The sequence below is a fragment of the Danio aesculapii genome, chromosome 5, assembly GCF_903798145.1.
Source record: "Danio aesculapii chromosome 5, fDanAes4.1, whole genome shotgun sequence".
In the NCBI taxonomy this organism is placed as follows: domain Eukaryota; kingdom Metazoa; phylum Chordata; class Actinopteri; order Cypriniformes; family Danionidae; genus Danio; species Danio aesculapii.
The window spans coordinates 25,015,037-25,034,632 of record NC_079439.1 but is presented as its reverse complement, the minus strand read 5'-3'; the positions used below and the strand labels follow the sequence as shown (position 1 = coordinate 25,034,632).

At 35.0% G+C, this 19,596-nt stretch overlaps 1 protein-coding gene across 1 annotated transcript; it reads left to right on the top strand.

Moving 5' to 3' along the window:
• Positions 1 to 4,094: 4,094 nt before the first annotated feature.
• On the top strand, positions 4,095 to 18,019 carry LOC130229079 (globoside alpha-1,3-N-acetylgalactosaminyltransferase 1-like). Its single transcript, XM_056457691.1, has 5 exons — positions 4,095 to 4,257; positions 5,963 to 5,998; positions 11,784 to 11,807; positions 13,243 to 13,377; positions 16,438 to 18,019. The coding sequence occupies exons 1-5, from the start codon at positions 4,193 to 4,195 to the stop codon at positions 17,126 to 17,128; spliced, it is 951 nt and encodes a 316-aa protein (XP_056313666.1). The 5' UTR covers positions 4,095 to 4,192; the 3' UTR covers positions 17,129 to 18,019.
• The last annotated feature ends 1,577 nt before the right edge of the window (positions 18,020 to 19,596 follow it).

Genomic DNA, 19,596 nt, shown 5'->3' with positions numbered 1-19,596 from the left:
TGATGCCAGAGGTCAGAGGAGAATGGCCAGACTGGTTCAAGCTGATAGAAAGGCAACAGTAACTCAAATAACCACTCGTTACAACCGAGGTATGCATGAGCATCTCTGAACGCACAACACGTCCAACCTTGAGGCAGATAAGCTACAGCAGCAGAAGACCACACCGGGTGGTGCTCCTGTCAGCTAACAACAGGAAACTGAGGCTACAATTCACATGAGTCTCGATTTCTGCTGTGACATTCGAATGGTAGGGTCAGAATTTGACGACAACAATATGAAAGCATGGATCCCTTCATGCCTTCTATGAAAAGTTCAGGCTGGTGGTTGTGGTGGTGCAATGGTATCATAAAGCGTATCATAAAGCGTAAATCGTCACAGACTTGTTTCTTGAACATGACAATGAGTGAACTCCACAGCCACCAGATCTCAATCCAATAGAGCTCCTTTGGGATGGGGTAGAATGGGAGATTCGCATCATGGATGTGCAGCTGACAAATCTGCAGCAACTGCATGATGCTAGCATGTCAATATGGACCAAAATATCTGAGGAATATTTCCAGTGGCCTTGTTGAATCTACAGTATGCCACGAAGGATGAAGGCAGTTCTGAAGTCTGTAAGGTGTACCTAATAAAGTGGCGGTGAGTGTGTGTAATTATTTTAAAGACTATTTGCCCTTTTTTAACTTACAGGTTCAAAAGAGCATATATGTGTGATGTCCGAAGACATGTCACTGAACTCCCTGTCCCAGGATCCCTATCTCCATGTAATGCCATCTCCATGTAAATGTAGGCCATTAGGACAGTTTTGGGATCTAATTACAGCTCTCTGTTCGAATGGTCACTTGTTGCTGCGTGTCACTGGTAGTATGATTGGGCTTAAGCATTTGTGACTATAGCAACTATCACAAATGGATGATAATAAAAATTTATTTTGAATCAAAAATAATAAAAGTGAGGAAAGACTAAATAATTAATGCATGTTCATCCTATATACTATGGTCTACATTAAATTGTGCTCAATGTCACCAACACAAATTGTAGAATGAAGAACGAATATTAAAATAGCATAATGCACACAATAAAATACTTTTTTTCCTTCTCACAGTATTGTAAATTTGGTAAATGATCATTTTGTTTTCATAATATGTATTTATAATTATTATATATTTTTTGCAAAATAAATGAATAAAACACAATGCTGAGCATAACTGAGTACAGTACACCCCATTTTGAAAATGAATATTTTTATCCATTCTCAATTAATATAGGCAATGTATTTTGGTTCATTTAAACGAAACAGATTATTAAACATATTTTGAAATCAAAAGATAATATAATTAAAGTCAAGAAAATTTTAGCAAAAAAAAAAAAAAGTGCAACCTACAACTTTCAACAAAATTTTTCTTCTCTTGATTTTTCCTCTTTTTAAAATTGGTATGTAAATTTTTTTCTATGACATAATTTGGGTGTACTAGTTTTTGGACCGTTATCGTAAGTTATTTTGTTAGATAAGCTCCAGATTTGGCTTCAGTACTGACTAATCTAATGTATATGCACAAATATAATAATGTATAGCTTTCTATTAAAATATGAATTTAAAAGAGAGATTTGTGAGAGGTTTACTATATATGCTGAGCACTGTAAATGTACCTAACAAAATATTACAGTAAAGGCCCAACAAAGAACAATTATCAGAGGTTTTAAATTGGAAGAAGGTTTGGCCGTTGCCTAAATTTTTTTTTAATACAAACTAATTTAAAGAGGTCGCAAAAACTGTTCATTTTATTTGTCAAGAAACTGTCGCATTTTGTGGAATTGTCAATTTTCAAGAAAATATGGCACAAGATCTCCAAATTCATAAACCACAAATTATTGCCAAATTTCTTAGAATACCAGCATGTTATTTTTGGATTTTTTAACTGTAACAAAAATTAGAGAAGGAAGCTTATGTTATTAATCGTTTGATAATATTTACAAATTACCATATTCACAAATTTAATATTTTTGTATTTGTATTGTTTTGTACTTTGTTCTTGCTGCATTCATAATAAAAAGAAAGAAAAAAGAAAAACATTATTCACCAAGGCAACAAACAAATAGAGAGAAATTTGCATCACAACCACAGAGCATCAGTGGCAGGCCACACAAACAATCATGCAATACCTGTCGAATACAGTAATCCAAGAAGTAATCAGGGAAATCACTAAAGTCGGTAGGCAAAACAATGCACAATGTTGCCACATTAAGTTTTCATGATTAACAACATGAAATGCTAGGAACATAATATGCATACGCTCGAAAAAGAGTTACTATCATAGTTTTCTGACATTGCACATACAATAGACATTGTATGCTGTTAGAGAGCCGTTAAACATTTGGCAAAATGTAAATTCCATAGGTAAATATCAAGACAGACCAGTTTTGACTTTATGATTTATATCTTTAACCCTTTAGCTCTCACAACACTTTTTTAACTCACACTTGAAAATGAGTCAGTTCAGGTTTAGACAAAAAAAAAAATTACATAAAAAATAATTAATAAATAAACAAATACTGAAAAACGTTCCACCTGTGAGGATGGTAATATTTAAGGGGTTTAATTGCTGTGTTGAAGTCCTGATGACCTCATTACAACATGGAGTTTAGATACAAAACGTTACATTGAAACAAAAATTAAGCCGAACAGTGAAACAAATACAAACAATTTATATAATTATTCTATTTTTGTAATTTCTTATTTTCACGAATTTCACACGGGAATAAATGTATTGAATAAACAACAAACAAACAAATAAATAAATAATATCCATTTTTAATCAACCCGGGGCACGCATGCTTAAGCTGTAAATTCGTGGGCAGGAAAAATGTGTCCTTCCCATGAAATAGGCGTCAAGAAATACAATGCAAGTCAAGTACAACAAATGTAAAGAACATGCAAAGGCTAGGGGGAGATATAAACAATATCACAGGAATACATTAAATTATATACAGGCTTGTATAATTCGCATTGACTTTGATTTGTTTGAAGATAATGGACTCAGTATAATGCTTTACCTCATTTTAAATGCAATAAAACGTATAAATTTACATTTATGAATATAAAATCTGGCCATTACAATAAAGAAGTAATAAAAAAAAACTGTAAGGGTCTTTTGTCTTAAAAGATCTTAAAAGAACAAACTACTGATTGTATTTAACACAGGTGTGTGTTCTGACGTCACACTTAGGTGTGGGTGGTTTGGTCCATTGCAGATTGCAGCGAGACGCTCCTCGTCATCTCAAGCAGAGAGAACAATTGACTGTTCGGATCCTGAATGTTGCTTATTCTTGGCCGAAGCGTGCAGCACAAAAACATTGTAAGTTTCTAAAACCATTTTTGAAAAAAGTTTAATCTCAGCACAGCCATTCGAATGATCCCAGCCTTTTGAATGTGTGGTAAAATAATAATTCAAACGATATACAGCCAAGCTACGCACATAACAGCCAAGCTAATCCTTCCGTAGTATTAAATCTCTCTCTTTCTATTTTTGTATCAAGAAAAAAAGCGGCCAATCGGAAAACTACATTACCTGTTATTCAAAAGATGATAATTACACACAGAAAACTAGAATGAACGGATTACCAGATCCTAAAACAAATCACAGCACAAAATCCAGTCAGGCACCCACGTGGAAAACCTACAACCTAGCCGTCCAAACAACTATTTTAGCCTATTTTACAACGAAAAAGGTGGGGAATCTCTTTTTATCCCCTAAAGCAATAAAATAACTGAATAGCAAACTAATCAGATTATTATTCGTAAATTGCAGTCATTTAAAATACTATTTTAGGAAATGCTGATATTTTTAAGGAAATTAAGCATATATTTGTAGTCCAACAATTCAAGGCAGAACCAGTTTATGCATTATGCAATATTCCGGTCATTTGTTGTACAGTTTGTTTAACAGGTTGAATGGTGTGTCGAAGCTTACACAGGCCTACATATTAGTCTTTGGCTGTCAACAGTGTGTACGTACGTTTCATCCAGTTGTCATGGTTGTCTTCATGTAAGCCCCAACCCTCGCCAGACTGTATTTGACTTTGAAATCTGCAGCATGACAACATGCTCTTCCATGTCCGATATTTTCACTCTCATTTTTCAGTTCAATTTATCAAGTGAATTCGGACAAACAGCCCAGCTGATACGGCAATAATGCGAATCCGCCAGAGCTCAAATGTCTTTCTTCTTGGTGTGACTGCTGGCTTGACACTAACTGGGTATGTACGGTTTTCACAAACCTTAAAAGACTTAAACTTTGATATTTGAATATTAAGAGAATGTAAGATTCAAGACAGAAGCAGTAGAGATGTTTATTTGACGTTTTATTAAGATATTTACAGGTGTTTGTCACTGATGTTTGTCAACTCATACGTGTAATAGCTGAATCGTTTAGCTGTTTGCATGAGGTAGAAGACTGAACAGATATTTTGTAGTTAAATTTTGACTCAAAGTAATGCATTTTGTTTTTGCAAAGCGCTGTAACCTTCAACAGTCCATAAAACCAGTTCTGTGGGTTAAATCCCTTTCAAATGAAAGCTATATTGTTGAAGCCAAAATGAAGTGATTGCACAGAGAACCAATGAATCTGATGTTTGTTTGCTCAATGTTTTGTAATAATCCCCAAGACCCATTTGAAAAGACTTTTATATATGTGAGTGTCTTTGGCAGGAACTTCTATTTACATTCAACGACTAAACCTTTTGTAAAATGAGTTACAACTATACTCTATATGGTATTTAAAAAGTTATTAAACCCAATTTTAGAATTCTTGGCCACATTCACTCACACACACTAAATTCAGTGTAATTTTTTCTACACTCTACTGCTGGATTGCTTTTAGTGCTTTAGTCAGTATGTCTTTTTCTTTGTCTGCTCGCCTGTATTGCATAAACATATATCCTGATTTATCTGAGCTACTGTGACTACGTTTGCATGGACATCAGTAATCGCCTTAATCTGAATAAGACAATAATAATATGATCAAGGTCTTGACAGCAGTTGCTTTTTGAATGTTTCTGTCATGATCCTGTTTTACATGTTATAAGCACATAATTCTGTTAACGTTATTGCGTCACCATGCTATCCACATTTCCTCTGGAGTTTCATGTAATTTCTGGTGTTTCGTTTTTTATTTGTCTACTGTAACTGCAGTTTGGCACTTTCACTTTCATTCCGGAACATTTCATGCATGCCCCCAGTGACAACGAGATATTGGATGCGATTGTGAACTGCTGGAAGAGTGTTGTTTTAATGGAATTTGATTACACACGCGGTATGAAAAAAAAAACCTCTGCATTTCGCGATAACGATAATAGTTTAAGGTGTTTTGCATGTCTGTACTTCGCTTTAATAATGCGACTAAAATCAGCATACTCCACATGTCTTAATTTGGTTTCTGTTTAGTTCGATTAATCTGATTAAATTAATCAATCGCTGTTTACATGGTAGACTCTCAATCAGAGTATTGGCTTAATCGTATTAAAATCGTATTATTGGAGTCCATGTAAACATACTCAGTGATGTAGAAATGCTATGGATTAAGTTGAGCCTTTTCATAAATCTTTTTTTATATTTTATAGTTAAACACACAATACTAAGATGAAATGAAAGATTTGTGGAAAGATCCAGTTGGCTGTTTGATTGGCCGGACCAGCCTGAAGCATCATTTATGATGGTTTTTGTTGTCAGATTTAATGCTATTTAATTAAGACATGGATTTAATACTTTCCCCATGTAGGAATATAGAGGCCGTTCATAAGATTTAGTTTGTGCACCTCATGGTGATAAACAAGTGTGAAGATTCAACATGCCCACATTTAAAAAAAAATAATAACTCCACCTTATTTTTTAAAAGAGTGTGAGCATCCATATGCATTTCCAAAATGTTCTGAGCTTATGGGATTAATATGTTTTTTTTTTCAGGCTGATTTTCTTTGGCTGCACCACCATATGGTTCAGGTAAGAAGCCCATCTATATACATACTTCATGTTTATGTGGAAATGTTCAGTGTTTTACTAAAATGTAAACTTTGTAAAGGCTTTAGTCCAGCACAATTAAAAAAAATATCCCAATAATATTCTCAGCACCAAAAGGGCTGCACAGTATATTGTTTCAGCATCAATATCGCAACGTGTACATCCACAATGGTCGCATCTCAGAATCTTCAATATCTCATCAGGAATATAGTTGACTGAGCCACAGTTTAAAACACGCATGATTTGTGGAGTCATTGCAAAGATTATCCATTAGGTTACAAATAAATGTATTATTTGCATGTGTTTTTAAGGTCTTAGACTAAGCATTTCAAGCTATTTCAAAGCAATCAGGCACAGGAAATTATATTTTTAGAAAAGATTTATTGTATTTATGTAAATGTGCACAAATTTAAAATTTAGCATTTGACAGAAAGGTCTACATACACATTTTTAAACAGCAATTTATTCCATCATACAGCAAACAAAAATATGTTGTTTAGAATTTTTACAGTCAACAACATCATCACACATAATGGCCAACTTTTGTAATAATTAATGTTTCCAATGGTTGTGTACTGTAAGATTGCCTAATTAATGATTGGCATGATTGTCTTGAACTTTATAATCTTTCAACTTTTAACATAAAACAGGTATATATCCTGTAATAGCCAGATGATGCAATATTTAAAGTTTCTCTTGACAATCATCAGCATCAGCGGTGCTTAAACAGTGATCCAGCCAAGATGTTGTATACTGTACATTGTTTCAATGATATTTGTAAAATTATTTGTTGGTTACAAATTTTTGCCTAGATAAAATTAATGTATTATGTGTTATATTTGCAAACCTAGTCGCATGTTAACCAAATTAAGGGTTATTATCAGATACTGTATATCAACATTCATGTTTCCATCTACAAATATACCATGTACATACATTTTCTTAATAAAAGAATAAAAATAGATTTTAATTGCTATACACTAGTCCATCTCTAACTTAATGTCACTTGTAAGTGTGTAATATTTATGTTATAAAATTCCCACACCCCCTGCTATTCTGCCATGCAAGAAACATTTTTTGCAAAAACACTTAAGCTTAATCTTCACATTTTAGCTACTTACCTTGTGTTGCATGATTTTAGGTCACACATAAAGGCATTCTCACTCGCATAATACTGACGCTGACCCTTCCTCCAAGGGCGTCGATTTACTATGGATATTGGTGGGACCTAATTTAATCTCAATTTTTCTTCTCAATTTTTCCCAATTCTTTGTTTTTATTTTATTTTTATTTTTTAAGAATCGTTGTGAAGGCCAGAATCGAAAATAAATGTTGAAAATTTGCACAGCCATGGTTACTATTGTGGATTTGTAGGATTTACGTCCACAACTTCATTGAGTCTTGCACAGTAAAACTGACTGGAAAATTTCCATGCAGTTTTGGCCCTTTCTGTACATTTACATTAAATAATTAGAGTTGACAGAGCATTATTATTTTATTTTGCGGACAATTCAATTATTGATGGGAAGATTTCAGTAATTGGTATAATTTTTCAGTAATTGATATTAGTGGGTCCCATAATATGAGAGGATAATATGCTGATTTAGTTACTGCTTTGACATGACAACTGAAAATTAGATCTCAGTCCAGAATTACACACAATTCTTGACTTGATTTTTGTTGTTGTTGTTGGGCCCCTAGAGTCAAGCTACGCATTTACATTATGAAATTCATCTTTGTTTCCAATGCAATGACTTAAGTTTGTCTTTGTTTAACTGAAGAACGTTTTGGCACATCCACCTATTTAGTTTATCAATGCATTGGCAGAGCGCTGTAGTCAATCGGCAATAAGGCTAAGTAGATCTGAGTGTCATTAACATAGCTGTGGTAGGAGATTTGGTTCTTTCTCATTTTTGGCTCAGTGGGCACATAAAAGTTTTAAACTGGAGAGGTGCCAGAACTGAGCTTTGTGGAGCCTTTTCATGGGTGTCCAGCTTGACCTTTAGTCACCTATACTGACTTGGCAACCTCTCCTTTCAAGTTAATATCTGACATTTGAGGAACCTAGTTTTCCATTTAAGAAGTAGTATGCTGTGATCGACAGTGCAGCACTCAATATCAAATCACAGCATATCAAATGCAGCACTGAGATCAAGCAATACCAGCTTTGTTATTTTTCCTGTATCCGTATTTAGGCAAATATTGTTGATTTATCTTTGAGGGCACTCACTGTACTGAAATGTGGCGGAAACCAGATTGAAAACAGTCTAAATATTCCTTTAAGCTTAAGAACTTGTTAACTTAATTACAAACAACTTTTTCAATGATTGTGCAATAAAGGAATATTCAAAGTTAGTCTGTATTCGCTCAATATGGTGTTATCCAGGTTGCTTTTTTAGGATGGGTTTACCAACTGCATTTTTTTTTCGGCTTGTTTTCTGCGGGCGATTTCAATTTTATTTATTTATTTTTTGAGTTTGGAAGTGTTTCAGAAGTTAAAATTTACTCCTTTTTAGGATATCTATTTCTAAACACCATTTTGAAGAATGTGTCCATTTTGGGGAGTGTGTCAAGACAGCAAGTTGATTTTTTTTCATAAGTTCATACGATCTCTTTTAAGATTTCACTGTCAATTGCATTAAAAAAAAACAAAATGTCTGATTTCTACATTTTGATTGAGTATTGAGCCTGTGTGATGTCAGCACATCTTTGCTGATTGGATAAGCTGATTGCCTTGCTGAAAATGTTGATCTTATCAGTGCAGAAATGAGCATTCATTAGAAATGCTTTCAGAGAGAAATTAACTTGTTTAAGTGTTGCGTGAGTTATACGGTTTGAATAGAAAGTTGCCTAACAATTGCTAGTTCCACACTGAAAGCATGAATACAGTCTTTATAGATGTTATAATGGACTGCAACTTTCATCTTTCTTCACATGCGCTCAGTATTTTTGCACTGCTGTTGAGATCCTCAAGGTGCTACAAACTGTGACAATTTGCATGTAGAAGTATTCATAGTGCTTTTCCACATTTCCCCCCATTTTTTTGTTACAGCCTTATTCCAAAATTGATTAAATTCATTTATTTCCTCAATTCTACACGCAATACCCCATAATGACAATGTGAAAAATCTTTTTTTAAATTGTTGCAAATTTGTTAAAAATGAAAAATCTCATGGACATAAGTATTCACAGCCTTTGCCATGAAGCTTTAAATTGAGCTTGGGTACATTCTGTTTCCACTGATCATTCTTAGATTTTTAGCAGCTTAATTGGAGTTCACCTGTGGTTAATTCAGTTGATTGATTTGAAAAGGCATACACCTGTCTAGATAAGGTCCCAGGGTTGATAGTGCATGTCAAAGCACAAACCAAGCATGAAGACAAAGCAATTGTCTGTAGACCTCTGGGACGGACTGTCACAAGGCTAGGGAAGGTTACAGAAAAATTTCTGCTGCTCTGAAAGTTCCAATGAGCACAGTGGCCTCCATTATCCGTAAGTGGAAGATGTTTGGAACCACCAGGACTCTTCCTAGAGCTGGCCGGCCATCTAAGTGGAGTGTTCATGGGAGAAGGGCCTTAGTCAGGGAGGTGATCAATAACCCGATGGTCACTTTGTCCGAGCTCCTGCGTTCTTCTGTGGAGAGAGGAGAACCTTACAAAAGGACAACCATCTGTGCAGCAATCCACCAACCAGGCCTGTATGGTAGAGTGGCCAGACGGAAGCCACTACCCCCTGGAATTTGCCAAAAGGCATCTAAAGGACTCTCAGACCATAAGAAACAAAATTCTCTGGTCTGATGAGACTAAAATTGAGCTCTTTGGAGTGAATGCCAGGCGTTACATTTGGATAAAACTAGGCACCGCTCATCACCAGGCTAATACTGTCCCTACAGTGAAGCATGGTGGTGGCAGCATCATGCTGTGGGGATGTTTTTCAGCAGCAGGAACTGGAAGACTAGTCAGGATTGAGGGAAAGATGAAAGCAGCAATGTACAGAGACATCCTGAATAAAAACCTGCTTCAGAGTGCTCTTGACCTCAGACTGGAGTGACGGTTCATCTTCCAGCAGGACAATGACCAAAATATCAATGGAGTGGTTTCACAACAACTCAGTGAATGTCCTTGAGTCCCAGAGCCCATACCTAAATCCTATTGAACATCTTTGGAGAGATCTGAAAATGGCTGTATATCGTCACTTTCCATCCAACCTGATAGAGCTTGAGAGGTACTGCAAAGAGGAATGGGAAAAAAATTAAATAGAAATAGGAATTAATTAGGAATGGGCTAAAATTTCCAAAAATCTTTTTTCACACATTGTCATTATGGGGTATTGTGTCTAGAATTTTGAGGAAATAAATGAATTTAATCCATATTGGAATAAGGCTGTAACATAAAAAATGTGGGAAAAGTGAAGCGCTATGAATACTTTCCAGATGCACTGGAAACATCTAAAGCTTGCAGTTTATCACTTCCAGCTAAATGTTTTTTGACATCACATTCAACCAACGTTTTTTTTTTATATCACTTCATACTTCAGTTTCTCATCAAATTTGTATTTAACCAATTTTATTTGCACAAAAAGCTGTATTTTAAAGCAGACAAACATTAAGTCAGACTCCGCATTATAGCATTATAGACTGTCGCTGTCATATGTTAGGGAGTAACAGTTAAAAACAAGGACCCAGAATGTTGGACGCATACCAGGAGTCAGAGATGCAATTAAATAAAGAACTTTACTGAAGAAAATAGTTAGCAGTTTTATCAGCAGAAGCCAGCTTCAACCCTCACACACAGTTTGTAAGCCACTCTGTGTACAACAGCAGTTATACTCAGAAACATATAATTATAACAGAAAGTCACTGACCACATCACACGTATTAAGATGGGTATAAAGATTCTGGTTGGTCGAAACATTGACCAGCCTGTACGTGTTAAGTCAGATCATAATTTGTCATAATTATTTTAAAGCATTGATTTCTGGATTATCAGTGTAAATATTAAATTCCACAGCAATAGTAAAACAGTCCAATTCAGAGGTTATTATTGATGGAAGCTAGAGAATGTTTTTGAGTCCTGTAGATAATGATCAGCAATAATCGTGGAGCACCCTTTAGTAAAACCAAATGACTCATTCTTAAACTACAAACAGAGGAGCAATGCCTCCACCTCTCCTTCCGGCCTGCAGACACTTAAAATAAAGTTTGGAGGGGCTGATTCACTGAGGACTGCTGCAGTACTGTCATCTATCCAAGTTTCATATACAAGCATAAAATCCAAGCAATTTGTATTGATGATATCATTGACTAGAAGTGACTTATTGTTATGTGAATGGATGTTTAAAGGTGCTAATTTAACAATTTTAGTTATTGTCCCTGCTGTAGTCTCTGATTTACATTTAATAGGCATCAGATTTGAATGCTTTGCTACATGACTTGAAAAGGCCTCAGGTTTTCTATTACATAATAAAACAGAGATGTAGGCCTAGAGAAAGCCACAGGCAAGCTGGATTCTGCCTGTTCTGTAAACATTTGGTAAAGTTATTGTTATCAAAGCAGGCACCGACACGCATCACTGAAAGCTGTAATAGGTGCTTGACATCATAAAGCTCTGGTTATCTTTGTACAGTTCTTCTATCTTGGCTTAGATTTCAGTGTTGATTTTCAGATTTCAGATCAGGTGATTTTTACATGTAAATTACAGCTAAGAATGTAAACGTCTGTGTGGAATTATATGTTTGATTTTTGCATAATTGTGTTTTTGGTTTGCAGAAATCAACAAATGGACAACTTTGGGTGAGTACTCAGTTAATCCATGCCCAAAGAAGCCATTGTTTGAAGCAGGGGTTCTCAAAAACATTTGAGAAGGACCATCAGCTCTGCACATTTTCCATGTCTCCTTAACTAAACACGCCTGATTCAGATCATCAGCTTATTAGCAGATACTGAAAGACCTGTAATGTGTGTGACAGACAATGGAAACATCCAAAACATGCAGTGTTGGTGGTCCTCCAGGAACATGGTTGAGAAACTCTTGTTTAGAGGGTTTATTGCTTTTTTTAAAATGGATATTCATTATTCATAGCAATTATTTTTAAAATTTTTAAATATATATGATATTGATTAAAATATATAATTTGTCAGCCAAGCAATGCTATTAGGATGGCAGAATGGTTGAGACAGACTGAGACACATTGGCACAGTAATACAGATGTAATGAGGTCATACTCTAGGTGAACATTTCTAGATTCCTCTACAATAGCTATGAATGTGGCACAGATGCAAGGTTTGATCCGTTCATTCTTTTGTGATTTTGTTTTAGAACTTTTAATTCAGTTGCCTATGGGAGAATGGACTATAAATGGCAGAAAATGTTGTTCATGACTTGATTAAAGGTAGAATATATAATAAGAAAATATCTGTTTGCAACATCAAGTGGCATAACAAGCTGTTTTTAATGCCTGAAGTCAGTGGAAGTGAAAGGGAACAGAGGTCTCAAGATATTCCAGATTCCAAAATATTCTGTGTTGTGCCGGAAGGCGCACCCCTTCTGTAAAATGCACCCCCTCTGAAATGTGCATCTATTATCTGAAATTGATTTTAAAAAAAAAATTAATAATACAGTTCTGACAGTAATGAGTGACTGATTTGAGTTTCATGAATGAACCCTTCTCTCACAGAAGATATATAAATAAATGAATGAATGTATAAATAAATAGTTTGACTTTAAATAAAATACCGTTGCGATTAAGTAAATTGTTTAATGTGTGGTTTAGTTTAAAATGGCAACAACAATTATATGTGCTCCATGTAGCCTAAATGTCTGTTTAAAACACACCAAAAGCCTAATTTTAGGCTACACTAAAGTCAATATTATAATTTTACATTTATTTGTCAACCTAGTGCATTTTAAAATGCATTTCACTTCTTGTCCTTGCTTTATCTATCAAAATAATAATCATTTTACATTTTAATCAATTATGGTCTTTGAATTTTAATAATTTATTTTTATTTTTATGTAGACTGAAAATTCTATGAGGGGGTTTATTTTGCAGCTGGGGTGCGTTTCTTGGCACAACAACGGCACCCACTCATACGTGAAGAATAAGGTCAATACATCAGAATTTAAACTGTTGAAAATAGTCCATTTTACTTCTACATTTGTTTGCTTTGTTGCTCAGTACCACTGTTTGATTGTAATGGAATGAATGTTTGTGTGTCTTTAATACAGTCGGACGGATGTTGTTACTGTGACACCATGGCTGGCCCCAGTTGTTTGGAAGGGAACCTTTGACTCCAAACTGATTGACTCTATCTACAAACGGCAAAACATCACTGTAGCGACCACAGTCTTCGCCCTTGGAAAGTAATGCATTTACACACTGTACTTAAAATCTCTAAGTTCATATTATTTGGAATTCATTTAGCAAAGATGAATTGAACACTTCAATGCCACATGATCCTTCAGATTTTTTTAACATGCTGATTTGGTGCTCAAGAAACATTTCTTATTAGTACGATTTCTTTTAGTATAACTTTGTGGAAGTCTTGATTTATTTCCCCTGTTCACTTCTGATCAAGATGTTATGTGGTCCAAATTTGGTGATTCTATGTGAATTGTAGCCTTAGTGTCCTGTTCTTAGCCGGAGTGTCAGGAGTGTAGGAGTGTCACCTCTGTGCTCTTCTACTGATGAAGCTCATCTGCTTCAAGGTTTGACATGTTGTGTGTTCAGAAATACTCTTCTTCTAACCTCAGTTGTAACAAGTGGTTATTTTTGAGTTACTGTTGCTTTTTTCTATTAGCTCAAACCAGTCTGGTTATTCTCCTGATCTGACCTCTGGTCTCAACAATCCATTTGTACTCCAGAACTGCTGGATATTTGTGACCAAGGATAACAAAACCAGTCATAGGTGTCAATTTTCGGATATTGAGATTTATACATAATCTGAATAATTAAAGCTGCTATATGTAAGTTTTTGACTTTTCTAAAGCATAAAAATACCATAATATGTTTGCAGATATTTAAGAAACATGCCAAGTCAACATTCTTATTTATCTTGTTTACAATGCTTAAGTCAGTTATTGTCCTTTGAAAATATCTGTTATGTGCTGGAGCACTGTCTTTGTTTTGGTTCTTTTTAACCCGCCCACTGGCACTTTAACCAATTATGTCAGCAGCCTGGGTTGTCTTGTTGATAAACCACATATATTTCATTCATTCCTTCAGAAAGGCTCTCAAAGCATGCGTACGTGACCGAAAAGCGACTTCCGGTGGATAGTAGCAGACTCCAAAATGAGATGCAGATTCAGAGTTCCACATGAGGTTATTTTTAGCAAATAATATAAATATTCCGAACGTAAAAATTAGGTGAGCAGGTTACATTTGTAACCCTGTGTTCTAACAACACGCTACGTGTTAACACGATTTCACGATTTTCAGTGATAAGACTGAAATAAGAATTTGACTGTTTGCACCAGACGAAACACGACAGAAATTTAAACAAAGGCATTCAGAAGCACAGAATATGCACTCACTCGAGAAATGGTATGTTTTATAATCTAATTAATACAATACTAAATGTACATGCTGATCACTGATATGCAAGTCACAGATCTAAAGTTCAATTAGAAACAGTTTATTTTATTTTCAAAATCTGAGGTGAACTATCTGCTGCTAGTATGGCAAAAATGTCATGTAAAATGGCATTTAAATTCACATTATTAGCATTTAACACTGAATAAAGCACATGAGGTGTACCTGAGGTCAGGGCTGGAGTGGGACTCCTTTTCAGCCCTGGAGTTTCAAGCCTTAGACCGGTCCACCTCAGTTCACGACTGACTATATTAAAATAACAACATTTCCAATTCAGTTTCTAATAACACTACCACGTCTTTTTCAAGGAAACAGCTGCTTTAGAACTTCAAATGTTTTTCATAAATATGAGAACATTAAAGGGTAGCTAAATCTCCAACACTATTCTTTAAAACATCACAATGACCTTTTTTTCTGCAACATCTGAATATATTCTGTGCAAACTTCTTTATAGATATCCAGTCCTTTGTAATAGTAACCTAAACAGTATGTCTTGACACTAAAAACTAAATAAAAAAACACTACTCGGGTAAGATTCGAACCCTGGTCAACGGCGTCGTAACGCAACATGCTGACCACTGGACCACAATGGCACTGTGATTACAGTATGTGTGGAATTAAGAATAAAACAAATATTGCACTGTTTTACATTCTTAAATCCTTTAACAACCAAAGTATTACTCTTGTTCTCCCCTTTTTAGATTTCTGATCTAGTTATGTCAGATTTATTAATGTAGTGAATCATCTGATTTTCGTTGAGCAGGTGTAATATCCATTCATTCAGGGCTTAATTTGTGTCAGAACACGCCGGATCCGGTACCCCTGAAATCTGATCCAGCACCTCACTTTACCGATCCCTCTCCTCAACCGCCCCCCTCCCCCATCTGCTGTTCACTTTCACTTCCGCGACTCCCCAACCCCCAACCAATAACATTATAATTGCTTACGGCACGGAGCTGCAAGAAAACAAATAAAAATAACGGAGCTGCGGTAAAACAATGAATAAAAAGAGTGAGGCTGTGGTAAAATAAATAAATAAATGAAAAGTGTGACTGCTGAGAGTCAAGCAGCTAGGGACACCGGCCCTCGCGGCCAAAAAGGACCGGCCCACCGGGAGTTCTCCCGGTCCTCCCAATTAGCCAATCCGGGTGCCTGAGGTGATCATTGTCAGTTTTATGTTTGCGTTTGTTTTGATCCAGGAATGCAATACCTAATTCAACCACTGGATGTCACTTGCATGCTGCGCCTTTAAGCTTTCTGTGGATGTATGGTTTGTTGGCCATCTCTGGCTGAGATGGAACTATTTGAATGTCTGAAATCTGAGGGTTTAAAAAATTTAAATACTGAGAAAATCGCCTTATAAAGATGTCCAAATTACATTCTTAACAATGCATATTTCTTTTTTTTTTCTTTTTTTTTTATCATATTTTTAGGGGTTTTCACCTTTATTTGATAGGACAGTGGAGGTGAGACAAGAATACATGGGGAGCAGGGAGAGGGGGAAAGAACGGCAAAGAACTTCAAGCCAGGAATCGAACTCGGATCGCCGTGAGCACCTTAGTGCTATATGTCAGCGCTCTTTACCACTAGGCTAATGGCGTCGACAACAAGGCATATTTTTACTAAATGTCTAAAATAAAAATAAAATAAAAATCATTTTGACTCATACAGTGTATTTTTGACTATTCTAAGGCACTTAAATGATCATTCTGATGCTCACTTTGGACAGGTGGACCTAATAAGAGAGTGTATATGGGTCAGTAGTATACATGCATACAAGCACACACAAAATGAGTTTGTTTTAATATCTATTCTTCTCATTCTTTCGTCAGATACACGCGTTTTCTCAAAGATCTTCTAGAGTCAGCGGAGGAGCATTACTTTGTTGGATTTCGAGTCCATTATTACCTGTTCACGGATCAGCCTGAAGCAGTTCCTGAAGTAAAGATGGGTGAAAACCATCGTTTGACAGTCAGAAAGGTCCCAAGTTTGGACCGATGGCAGGACATCAGTATGGGCAGGATGGAGATACTGGAAAAACTAATAGCAAATGAACTGATGCATGAGGCCAACTATATATTCTGTCTTGACGTGGACACTAAGTTTTATGGTCGCTGGGGATCAGAGACTTTGGGTAATCTGGTAGGAGTGATTCACCCTTGGTTCTTTGATTATCCAAGGGATTCGTTCACATATGAGCGAAGACCGGAGTCTAAAGCGTTCATTCCAGCTGGGGAAGGTGATTATTATTACACTGCTGCCGCATTTGGTGGCACATTAGAGGAAATCCATCGTCTCACCAAAACCTGCCGCGAGCAGCTGAACGCTGATCATGAAAACTCCATTGAGGCGATATGGCATGAGGAGTCTCACTTGAACAAGTACTTCCTTTACAACAAACCCACTAAGCTGCTGTCACCTGAGTATCTGTGGCGGGACATCAACATAAGTGCAGGACAAATAAAAATTATTCGCTTCTCTCATGTGGCTAAAAACAATGCAGAGGTTCGTCCAAACTTGTAGCATATTTCAGGATGTTTACATCCACATCAGCAGGTTCATGTTTCTCACAAAAGCATTACCTTATTCATTTTGAGGCACAAACTGGTCAAATGAATCATGATTGATGTGTTTTTTAATTGTTTGTTTACATTTAAATCTTGCATACATTACTGAATGTCTGATATCTGAATTCATCTAAAACCGTACTAAATGATGATTAACAGTGTCATGACGAATTTCAAATATAAGTCAGATGAGCCATGTGTATAATATAATGTGAAAATATAATGTTGTGTATATAATGTGAGCCGTGAATGAGTAGTATATAATGATATTTAAAGCTATCACTGCCAATCTTAAATTAAGTAATTATATTGTCAAAATACAGACATTCATAAAATATTTATTTTACAATTATTATTTGCTTTGCTAAAAAAAATAAATGTGCATATTTAAACAACTCTAACGCAAGAAACAAATAGCAATTAATATTCAAAATCTTCTACACATTATAAAAATTGTCTTTTTGTAAGCGTGAACTATTAAATGTTTTCAACTATATTTTGGGTTGTAATTTAAGATGAAATCAAAATTCATTTACCTCTGTCAAAAAATAAATAAATGAAACCACTTCATAGATAAATGCGGACAGTCAGACTGTGACTGAATGTGCAATGGTTTCTTAAACCGTCATTGTATTTTTGTCAGTTTAGATATGGTACATTTAGGAAAATGTTATACTTGAAATTGGAAAAATACAATGTCTTGGTTTGAGTTTGCATTTAAATACATTTTCATTCACTCAATACACTGTAAGCTAGAGGTTTACTTCTAGTGTCTCATGCTCCATTTCAGATTACCTGTTGGATTTGTAAATTTTGCACTGAAATATTTGCACCATGTGTACCAAACTTGAACCTTTTTCTTAAAATAAAATAAATTGTATTCAAACATGTCCAGCTAGTCAAATCATCTATTTGTCTATTTTTGTTTAAACATTGTACTTAAAAAAACTAACATCAAATTTAATAGACGTATATAGACATTTTATAAAACAACAAAACGTATCACTAAATCATAAACTATGATATTAATCATAAACGTATCTATTAATAAGTTCTAATTACTAATTATTAGTCATTTTACCAAGTACTAATTAGTAACTGAAATAACACTAATATAACACAGTATCTGGAGTCTACTGTTGTGAAACTGTATTACAAAACTGCCACGCCTAGAGTTCAACCAATTATTTACTCACTGGTGTTACGTTGACCGATTATGCAGGTCTTATTTAACAAAAGATAAGCGTATAGGCTACAGAATTTTCAAAAAAGAAATCTATATTTGCTCAAATGTTATTCAAACATTTGCTCTCCTCCGATGAATGAGTTGTGAAAAAAAAAATGTGCTCAGGAACTACTGCAAATATTTAGTGGGCAGTTACAGAGCATTTGGCTTGCTAGTTTGAAACATAAATGTATGATAGACTGTTGAAAAATGTTCTTTATTGCCATTATTTCCATGAGAGTCTTAAACATCAGGGTTTTATATCTTGATATGAAAATTATTCTCTGGGGAAAGTCTTTTTGGTCCTTTAAGGCACCTTTATTTTAGGAGTATATTCTATAACATCATGTTACCCACATGAAAAATACCATAGTAATACCAATACTTCTTGATTTCTACTATAGGCTATGATATTATCCTACAATACACCACCGTTTACTGTAATAAAATCTAAAGTATACTACAATATTTATTAATTTATGAGTTCATACCACTGCATCTTATAGCATTCATTAACCACATTATAAATACTGTAATATATACATATAATACACCTATAGTATGGTATAATCCAAAACATTTTAGATTTTACAATGTAGTATTTTACCATGTGGGATATCTACTATAGAGGAGAGTGAGGATGGTTGCAACATGGGGCAGTTGTAGCGAGACTTATTCCTCCATTCAAAAATGAGCTTGAGTGATGATATTCATACTACATTTTCTCAGTTAGACCCTCCCTTAATCTGAGAGAATCAGCTAAATGTGACCATTCCTTCAATATAAAACTTCAAATATTAAAACTGTCTATTCTGTTTTTGTGAAACATTGTTCATACATTATTCAAATATTAATCACTGTTTTCTTAGCTTTAAATAGGTATAGATATCAAGCGCTAAAGCTATTGTATCTCCTTAGCATATATAGTTTAATCAGGGTTGACGTGGCTTGGAGCTTTTCTTCAAAAGCCAGAAACAAGATATAAGAATAGATGACCTTGTTTTTAAAACTGAGGCAATGGTACTCCAAGAGGTGATCGAGTGAAACTGCAACTTATGCAATTGTCTGACGAATTAATCCTAACCTCTGAAATAAAAATAATTTCTCAATTCAGAGATTTATCTGTTTTCAAATGAAAACTATTTAGCCCATAAAAATGCCACGAACTGAACTGTATGCTTTGAACTACAAAAAAAAAA

What these genes read in the sequence shown, in the direction of transcription:
- LOC130229079 (XM_056457691.1), top strand. Translation starts at nt 4,193, where the DNA reads ATGCGAATCCGCCAGAGCTCAAATGTCTTTCTTCTTGGTGTGACTGCT. An exon ending in GCTGGCTTGACACTAACTGG is followed by an intron (nt 4,258 to 5,962) that starts GTATGTACGGTT and finishes TTTTTTTTTCAG; the next exon opens with GCTGATTTTCTTTGGCTGCA. An exon ending in CAACAAATGGACAACTTTGG is followed by an intron (nt 11,808 to 13,242) that starts GTGAGTACTCAG and finishes TCTTTAATACAG; the next exon opens with TCGGACGGATGTTGTTACTG.